Source organism: Mesitornis unicolor, unplaced genomic scaffold (genome assembly GCF_000695765.1).
Source record: "Mesitornis unicolor isolate BGI_N332 unplaced genomic scaffold, ASM69576v1 scaffold39652, whole genome shotgun sequence".
Lineage (NCBI taxonomy): Eukaryota > Metazoa > Chordata > Aves > Mesitornithiformes > Mesitornithidae > Mesitornis > Mesitornis unicolor.
Window position 1 is genome coordinate 4,311 of NW_010170557.1, and position 9,675 is coordinate 13,985.

Below are 9,675 nucleotides of genomic sequence, written 5' to 3' on the forward strand. Positions count from 1 at the left end.
CCCCAGTGCCTTCCCCCTGCGGGCCCCGGCTGCAGTGCAGCAGCTCCTCTGTGTTCGACTTTACTCACCTCTCCCCTCCTGTTTGGGGCACAGCTTCCCCCAGGGGAAAACCAGCCCTGTCACCGTCAAATGTTACAGCGGGGACTGAGCACCAGGGAATGCTCAGCCTCACAGCCAGGTCCCCTCCTGCACCCACCGAGGCTTGAGCACCCCTGCCCACAGCGCTTGGAGGGCCAGGGGGGTTTTAGAGGCCTCACAGCCGCTGAAAGCTCCCTGCTGTCAGCCTGGAGGATTCCCCTTCACGCACACAGCCCACGCTCATTTGTGCCTTCAGCCTCCACAGGCTCGCACAAGGCCAAGCCCTGTCCCCAGGAGCCCTCCCAGGATCACCACCCCATCCCAGGCAGCCTCTCCGCTGTTTCCTCAGGCCTCTGAGCACCAAGCTTGGGTAGAACCATTTTTTAATAAGCACGGTCAAATGAAGAATTTAACCACGACGTATGACAAGAATTAGAAGCTTTAAAAAATACAACCCATTTTTTTTTCTTTTTTTTTTTTCTTTTTGTATTTCAAAAATATCTGAACCCAAATAAATAATTTTTTTGTTTTGTTTTTGTGGGTTTTTTTTTTTTTCCTTTTTTAAAAGTACATTTCTCAGACTAGTCATTTGGTGTTAACATCAGTTAAACTCTTGTGCAGGAACACTTACGGCACGACACTAAGACATGCTGCTTTGGATTTCTCCCGGTCACGCTCGCTCTAACTACTGACGCAAGCATTCGCCACGCACAGGCACACGCACGGAACTCAACATGCAGTTATAGGATACAGTGCTTGAAAAGAAGATGAGAATCCGTCACAGCCTCCTCGCAGCCCTCAGAGGCAGCTCTTAGCCCAGCCCCATCCCTGTGCCGGCAGCAACGCGGCCAGCGGGACCGGGTACCCTGTTTCTGCCTTCCAGTTAAAACCACGTTGTGGGGACCAGCGTGCAGGGGGTTTGTGACCCTTCTGGTGCTCTGACGTTGTGATACGGGGCCACCGCGCAGAGCAGGCGCTCTCCTTCAGCCCGGGCTTCCCTCATTATTTATTATAGGAGCCTTTCCAAAGCGCTGCTGCCAGCCCCAGGTCCTGCCCAGCTCTCTCGGGCAGCAAACCCACAGCGTGGGCTGTCACCGCCACCAGCGCCTCTCCCACCCCTCACCAAACGGTGAATATTGCTAGAGTGTCAAGGCAAGACAGAGCTGGAGCTGCTTCGAAGCGATCGCTGCCGGATAAAAGCCAATCCGAGCGCTATTCTCTGAGAAATGAAACCTGTGTAGGGTTAATATCGCTCATTCCTACGGCTGACCCTCCTGGGGCGGGCGCTGGAAGTGGCCGGCTAGCGTGGAGCAGGGGCTGGTGGTCAAAGCGAAGGAGGAAGAAAAGGGAGCCCTGACTCTGGTGAATTCTCCATGGGGCTGAAAGCCTCGGAGAGAGAGGAGGGAGCCGCAGCGGCCATGCAGGAGGCAGGGACGTGCTGGCAGCGCTCGGGGACGCAGGTGACGCTGGCCTGTGAGGAACCTGCCCGGCTCAGGGTGGGAGCATGGCCGGACAGCGGCGCGAGGCGACGAACACACGTGGCAAGGTACATCGTGGAGCTGTTAGTGCCAAGATGGTGACGTGTAAGTCTGCTAACATCAGAAACCAGTGAGGTACACAGTGAAGATGAGGGAGAAGTCTTAAAGTGCCGATACAGGGATCTTTGCTGTACAGGGGCAGACGGTCGGAGAGAGAAATGACTGAGCAAAGAGGAATTCAGCTCCCGAAGCAGCAGCTGCGCTCGGACTTGCCCCGATTTCTGCCACCATCATGGGCACCGCAAGCATCAAGGGCCACCCGGGCTCCCCCTTTCCTGGAGTTCAAGCTCTGAGGTTACCCTGCCCAGAGCCTGATTTTGGAGGACGAACACTCCAAGGCGCCTCTCCCCACAGCTCCCGCTTAGGAGCTGAGCTGCAGAGAGCACAGAGCTCCCGTTTTAAAGCCCCAGCAAAGCCCCCGAGGCGTCCTCCCAAATCAGATCTGCTTTGTGGCGGGGAGATGAAGCAACTCAGACAGGTGATAGTGCAAGTATTGCTCAACACAGCCTTGAGTATCAGATACCACAGGTTTGATAGAGGGAGCCACGAGAAGTGAGTTATTTACCAGTTCGAGAGCACTGTGAGTAAGAGATCAGCCTGCACTAATCCTGCGCTGTCGGCCCGGGGGAAGACGTGAGTGAGTCAGCAGGGTAAAACCTCATCCCTCCCTCCTCAAACCCAAAGAGCATCAGGTCGTTTTCCAGCAGAAAACAACCCGAGTGCGTGGTGAGAGCCAGGCAGGACACAGGGACTTGAGTCTGAGCGCTGCCACCTGCATTCCTCAGGTCCCAAAACGCCTCTTCCCCTGGGGATCTCGCCTCAGCTTCAGTGTGGAAGCACAAGGATCAACAAGGGGACGCCTCGAGTCACTTCAGAAAGGAGGTGTTTTTGACAGACAGGGAAGTCTTTCACCAGCAGACCCAGTTCACGCACGACAGGAGGGCACAGGTTGGAAAGGAAAAGGCCTTTGAACGCGCTTTAAAGGCACACAGCCCTGCACACAGGCACATCACTCGCCCTCAGCCGAGGCAACGCCACGCTGCATCCCAACTGCAGCCTAAAACCACCACCACGAGCAAGCCCTGGCCTTGGCCATCCCTCTGGAGAGCACCACGAGCTCGGCTGAGCTGGCCTCACCGTAAACCACCAGAAACAACGCTAACATTTGAAATTAAAACAGCCTCTCTGGTTTATCCCTCCTACACCAACCCAGCAAGCCCCTTCCAGGCAAAAGAGTGGTACAGGAGCCTCCCCAAGGAGCTTCCTTGCCTTTGGGCACAGGTTTCGGAGCAGCGTGGTTCTCACAGCACCAGTGGGGTCTGAGCTGCGCTGATAACCCCAGGCTGCACGCAGGAACTTCCCCGGCGTGGAAGGGACAGCACATTCATTTCCAGTACAATAAATAGGGGTTTAAAACCAAAACCAAACCAAACAATGCTTCGGTTTGTCTTGTATGGTCTCAGCTTCCCATAATCAAAAGAGTGCTAAAAAGAATTAAAAAAGATAAGAAGAAATAAAACCAAGGACACCTTTCCTAGCAAGGCTTTTCTTGCTTACAAATACCAGGCAGCATCTCCTAGGACACTCCAGAGGGAAGCGCTGTGCCCAGGCACAAAGCTTTTGGCACTGACAGGAACCATCTGGGAGCATCCCCACGCCGGTGGCACCACGTTTATGGCACAGAAGCTTGGAAAGGAAAGTCCTCGTCCCCATCCAGAGCACCCCAGGAGAGGTAGTCGAGACACCCCAAAGGCTCAGCCAGAAGCAGCATGCAGCCACGCTGACCCTGCTTTATCACAAAGCACAAAAGTCAACTCCCCCCCCTCCCCCCCCAAAAGAAAACAACCCAAAAAACCAAACAAAAACTATTAGATACAACGTAGGATCCAGTACGTTCATCCCTGATCTCTCCTGAGCACTGGGACCTCAGCAGCCAGCCCCAGCAGCCTGGAATTGCACTGTTTGTTTCCCCATCACAAAAAACCACCTAAAAATTAGTTCCCCCCCCCTCTGTTCAGTTCCTTAAAAGGCCACCCCTGACCTCGCACGCTCTGAGGACTCCCCAGCTCCCTCCCACCCTTCACAGAGCAAAGAGGACGTGACAAATTGGCAAGGCACGGCGCTCTACATTCACAGCAGCGGGTGCCTCAGTGCTCGCCAGCGTTAAGGAACCCTTCCACCTTCCAGGTTTTAACAGAGCTGAGAGAAACCAGCAAATACTTTCTGGAGAGAAGCACATGCACCTCTGCTGCGCTGCCCCCAGCCCAGCAACAACCTGAGCTGGGAAGTGCCAGGAAACCCCCAAAAAATGCAGGAAGGGACACAACATCCACTCTCGCCGTGCAGAGACTGCGAGCTGCCACCCTGCCAGGGAGCTCCTGAACTGCACTCACACGAGCCACTGTCAGATTCAAAAAAATACTTCACATGGCCTTTCCGTCTCCCCTCTGGCTTCACAAAAGGGACCAAGAGTGTTTTGAGCTCTGGCAGAAACATGGGGAGCGCTGCGTTATTCTGGGGGCTGCACACAGTAAGTGCTGCTCCCCAGGACAGCCCACCTCTCTCTCTCTCTCTCCACGCCGTAATCCCCCCCGGGATGCTGCCACGATACAGCTGTGAATGGTGCCCCTTGTGACACTGAAGAACAGAGTGCCTGGTGGTTTATGTGATGGAATATCTACATCCTCGGCTACGGGGAACCGCACAGAATTTCGGATTCAGGCACCGATTTCTGCGCAGCGCAGACGCTTGGCTTCTCCACCCCTTCCCGACACGTGAGAGCTACTGCAGGCAGCGCCAACGTCAAGCACGGATGATCTCTGTTGGACTCGGAGCACGCAGGCAGACAGCCCGCACGCCAGGCTAGATTTTGTACAAAAAGCTGGGAACGTAGTCAAATCTGAGCAGGGGGTTCACCCCCTGGCCGGGTTCCTGAATGTACTGCAGCTTCAGCAGCTCAGCTAAATACTGCACGATTTTGATATCTTCATTGGCCAGGCCCAGTTGAAGCTTTAGAAAGTTCATCCTGCGGCTCACGACGGATTCCTCCGGTTCCCTTTCGCTGATGGGAAGGTGCAAATGATGGCAGAAGGTGAAGAGGAAGGCTTTTGAACACAGCTGGGTGAGGATACTTTGGACGTGCATATAGTAGGTGCTTCCTCGCTTGATCTGCGTGCGGTGGTCGGCCAGCCGGGACACCAAGGTGCCTTTGTACAGCGGGCAGCGCAGAGTCTTACTGTCGGCATCCAAAATGCTGACGTAGCGGCTGTACCGGCTCAGGGCGTGCAGCACGTTCACCCCAGCAGGGGACACCGTCCTGAAACAGCAAGGAGAGAGGTGACCTGAAGGGGACAGGGGAGGTCAGCAGCAGAGTCTGTCTGCGCCCCTGTATCGGGGAGGAGAAGGACCTGGGGGTGTTGCTTGACAGTCGGCTAAACATGAGCCAGCACTGTGCCCACGTGGCCAGAAAAGCCAACGGCATCTTGGCCTGTATTAAAAACAGTGTGACCAGCAGGGCCAGGGAGGTCATCTTCCCCCTGTACCTGGCACTGGTGAGGCCGCACCTCGAGTGCTGTGTTCAGTTCTGGGCCCCTCACTGTAAGAAGGATGTTGAGATTCTGGAGCGTGTTCAGAGAAGAGCCACAAGGATGGGGAGGGCTCTGGAGAACAAGCCTGATGAGGAGCGGCTGAGGGAACTGGGCTTGTTTAGCCTGGAGAAGAGAAGGCTGAGGGGAGACCTCATCACCACCTACAACTGCCTCAAGGGAGCTTGGAGAGAGGTGGGTGCTGGGCTCTTCTCCCAGGTGATGGGGGATAGAACAAGGGGAAACGGCACCAAGCTGTGCCAAGGGAGGTTCAGGTTAGAGAGAAGGAGGAAGTTCTTTCCTGAGAGGGTCGTCAGAAGCTGGCACAGGCTGCCCAGGGAGGTGGTGGAGTCACCATCCCTGGATGTGTTTAAAGAGCGGGTAGACGAGGTACTTAGGGATATGGTTTAGGGGGTAGACAGGAACGGTTGGACGTGATGATCTCAGAGGGCTTTTCCAACCGAGCGATTCTGTGATTCTGTGATCGCAGGTGCCTTCCCTCTAGCTCATGAGCTGCTGCAAATAAAGTCTAGCACTAAAGGGAATGGTTAAACAGTCTCTCCAGCCCACCAGGTCCCAAAAAACTCCTGATCCCCTGGATCCTCATGTGAGTTACTTCATAAACCGCTGCATTTTGGGGCAGCTTTCTCCTGCAGCAACAGGACATCACTGGTGAACAGAAGCAAAGCTCCTGAGTGTGAGGACAAGGACTCAGAAACCCAAACCCAGAGCTCTGCTCTGCCCCCCCGTTGTCGTTTTGGGAGGGAGCTGCTCCGAGGCGGTCAAAGCCCTGAGCAGAGGAAAACCTTCAGGTCTTCCTTTAAAAAGGGAACCATCCTCAAACCTGAACATTCCCTGGGCATTTTTCACTCAGGTGACAGCCCACACAGCATGTAAACGACACGCCATTCCCCAGCAAGCCTAAATTAATGGTATTTAAATGCAAATGACAAGCCTACGCAAACTCTACCTTCTGCTCCTCCACTCTGCGTGGCTGCAGTCACTCGGCTGAGACGCAGCCCCCAGCCCCAAACCAGGAGCCCACACGCTGGTGCAGGGGCTGCCCCCGTGCCCAGGCAGTGTCCGGCCTCGGGAGACATTGCACCCTTACTGAAATAATTAATTTAGGCTCTAAGCTCCTGTACAAATGGTTTGCTGAGAGCACCCACGTTAAACTCGACACTTAATTAACATCCCACAGAGGAGAGTTTAAAGGAGTGACACATGTGACAAGCAGCTCTTAAAAAGAATGACTTTTGTTTATAAAAATGGCATCTAAACACAAACACTGAGCGACAAGCAAACACTCGGGGCTTTTAAAAACCTCCCTGACAGACAGAGAAGTCTGGGAGCAGCTGTTGACAGAGCTGTCACCCTGCCTCACGAGCACAGAAATGGGGGTAAACTCACAGCTTAGGATAATTTTGTCAATCACAACCCCCAGCGATGCAACACTCAGCAGATTTCCGTGTTTTGATTTTCCTGCTGCTCGCAGTCACTCTTTGAGGAGCTATTCCAGCCCGGCTCTGAGCACTGGGCCGTCACTCTGACTCACGTTGACAGCAATGGCCGTTCCCTGTCGTACCCAAAGCGCCACAACACATCCTGGGAATGCACAAGGAAAAACCTTTTAAGAACAGCAACAAAGGCAGGGATAAAATCTTGGGAGCTGAGCAATCGCTGTTTGCTAAAAGAAACCACGAAGCTGCATTTTGGGACTGGGGGTGGGGAAGGGGTCCTTGCCCTTGTGAGGGTCCTCACCCTGAGCATCCTCTCTTCGCCAAGCTCCACCAGGAAAAACCCTCCTCATTTCAAAGCATCCATTTCAAAACCAAAATTCTAGCTAGAAATATCAAAAGGGTTTTGGCAGGAGATGGGGGAAAGCAAAGAACACAGGAGGACTCCGGGAGCAGTCAGTCCATGAGGAAACCTGTGGGATTTGGGCATTTCTTCTGTGCTTTGCCAGGTGAAGACCTAAACCAGAGGGAAACCTCCTGGCCAAATAATGAGTGTGAGCCAGGCAGCAGATGTTTCAAATATGAACTCTCAAATGAGTCTGGATATAAAGAGACCGACAAATCCACCCCACTTCCAAAAACAGATCCCATAAGCAGAAAGTCGCGGTAGGGAGGTAATCAGAGACCTCCCTTGTGCACCCGTTCCCCTCTGAAATCCCCCCTTAGGAGAAGTTTTGACTGCACACCTCAACACCAACGAGCAGCCAAACCCTCCATTTACCTCTGGAGTCCGATCAGCTTCCACTTCTGGAAATCCACGACGTGCAGAGGGGAGGTGACCCAGTGCTTGACGGGCTTGGCGTAAACGCCGCTGTTGGGCACGAAGATGGAGAGCGCCGTCACGAGCTTCTTGACGATGGCTTCCTCTTCCCCCAGCACGATCAGGGTCCTGCCGCTGAGCAGGGAGTAGATGGCGGGGTGGGCGAAGGGGTACTGCCGGATGAACCGCAGCGCGTTCTGGCCGGCCCTTTTTTTGTGCCTCTCGCCGGCCTGGCAGGCGGGGTGAGCGGGAGAAGGGGTCCTGTCGGATCCGCACGTGGAGGCGGCGCTGCTGATGTAGCTGGTGGAGTCCGAGCACTCGTCCAGGCTGCTCTTACTGAGCTCCCTGCTGCCCGTCAGGTAGCGGGAGTCGAGGTCGTAGGGAAGGAGCCCCCCCGAGATCCCCTCGTGGGAAGGGAAGCCCCCGAAGCTCCCGCGCAGCCGCTGCTCGGCCTGCCGGTACGGCTGGGGGGGGATCCTCACCACCCCGTCCCCGTCGCAGGGCTTCTGTCCCAGCTCGGGCAGAGGCTCCAGGAAGTTGGGACTCTCCTTCCCAATACAACAGGCAGAATCCACCTGCACTAAGTTTTCGTGTTTTGAAACATCTTCCTGCTCGTCGCCATCGTCCGGGTTCAGTTTAGGGGTGAAACGAAGGCCTCCCTCTTCATCGTCCGCGTAAGGTTCCTCGTTAATGGCACTTGGGTAACTCGCTTTGAAATCTTCCGGGATGAGCGACTCGGAGGGACACGTGCTGAGCACCTCAATGCTGTCCTCGCTGACCGTCCGCCGGCTGCCCACCTTGCTGCGGCCAGCCTGGGGGCTGGGGCTGACCGGCAGGCTGGCCTGGCTCTCCGATTTGGTCAAGCCAGACGTCGACTTCTCCGTCCCGAGAACCTCGATGCTCTCGCCGCTGCTGATGCTGCCTTTAATATCAGCATCGAGGTAGTCCAGGTTCTCCTGGTGTTCAAACGTGACGCATTCGGTCATTGTGGGTTCCTGGGAGTCCTCGATTTCCTGCTCCATCTTGATGGGCACGGACTCCACGCTGGACTTGTAGGATCCCAGGCTGATGACCACTTTTGGAGCAGCAGACTCATCCAAACACTTTCTATCGATGGCATCCTGGCTGAACCCCTGGCAGCCTCTGTGCTGCTTTTCAGATGGTTTTTCATCCAGGAAAGATACATCCTCAAAGAGGAAGTTAGTCACGCTTTGTTGCTTTAAGAGCGCCCTGCTGATCTGCTCCGTCAGGAGGTAGCACACGTCCCCTCGGAAAGTCCTCTCGATCTGATGCAACTGGTCAAGGGTCTGGGTGAAAAAATAAACATCGCAGAGTTCCTCCAGCGTCTTCAGCTTCTTGTCAAAGCACTTGGCAGACTTGGCTTTGATGAGTTTGGGGGTATAGGACGGCACGTGGGTGTAAAGTTGCGTTTCACCAGGCTCAGCGAGGTCAGAGGTGGTCAGGTCCTGGTCGCAGCCCACGCTGGCCTGATCCGGCGCACGCTCGGGCTCGTAGGGGCGGAAGTCGGACTCCTTCAGCTTCCTGTAGGGATAGGACCTGATTTGTTTCAGCAGATCTTGGTGCTCGATGATGGACTTTTCCACGCTGGCCAGCTCGTTGGCCTTCTCGATGGCCTGGGTTGTGTAATACCCTTTGTCGTTGGCTTTCTTCTGTATCTCGGTTTCGTTGTGCAGGACGGTCCTGGTGTAGTCGAGATCTTTCAGTTTCTTTTCCAGTTCGTTAGCAAACGCTTTCCTGTTCCCCGTCTTTAGGCATTCGGAGGCTTTGGAGAACTCCGTGGAGAGTTCCTGAAACTGCTGCATGATTTTGTGCTCATCGGCAGAAATGTAGGCCATGCAGAAGGGCCGCACGAAACCCCTGGCTTCGAGGTCGTACAGAGTCAAGTGGTGGACATAGGCGAAGGCTCCTTCCTTTGAGTCCCCCAGCACCACTTTGGAGTCCTCCACAAAGTTCAGCTTGGGGTAGGCAGAGCCGGGAGGGTGCCCCACAAAGGAAGCCTGGTAGTCCACAGACATGATCCGAAGGGAAAAATAATTGAGATCGAAAGTGCCTGACACTTTGGCGTCATCAGGGATGGTCAGGAGGGGCTGAGGCCCCACTTGCTCTGAAAACTCGGAGATGAGGATGAAGTCCCGGGTGAACTTGGAGCTGGCGACCTTGGCCCAGGGGTTGGCGCC

At 55.0% G+C, this 9,675-nt stretch overlaps 1 protein-coding gene across 1 annotated transcript; it reads right to left on the reverse strand.

Annotated features, from left to right (window-relative positions):
- Positions 1-4,478: 4,478 nt before the first annotated feature.
- On the reverse strand, positions 4,479-9,672 carry SMCR8 (Smith-Magenis syndrome chromosome region, candidate 8; the record flags this gene model as incomplete). The annotated part of the gene is made up of 2 exons (XM_010179730.1): positions 4,479-4,932; positions 7,439-9,672. Coding segments are annotated over 2 exons (2,688 nt in total), but the record flags the coding sequence as incomplete, so codon positions are not given.
- Between the last annotated feature and the right edge of the window lie 3 nt (positions 9,673-9,675).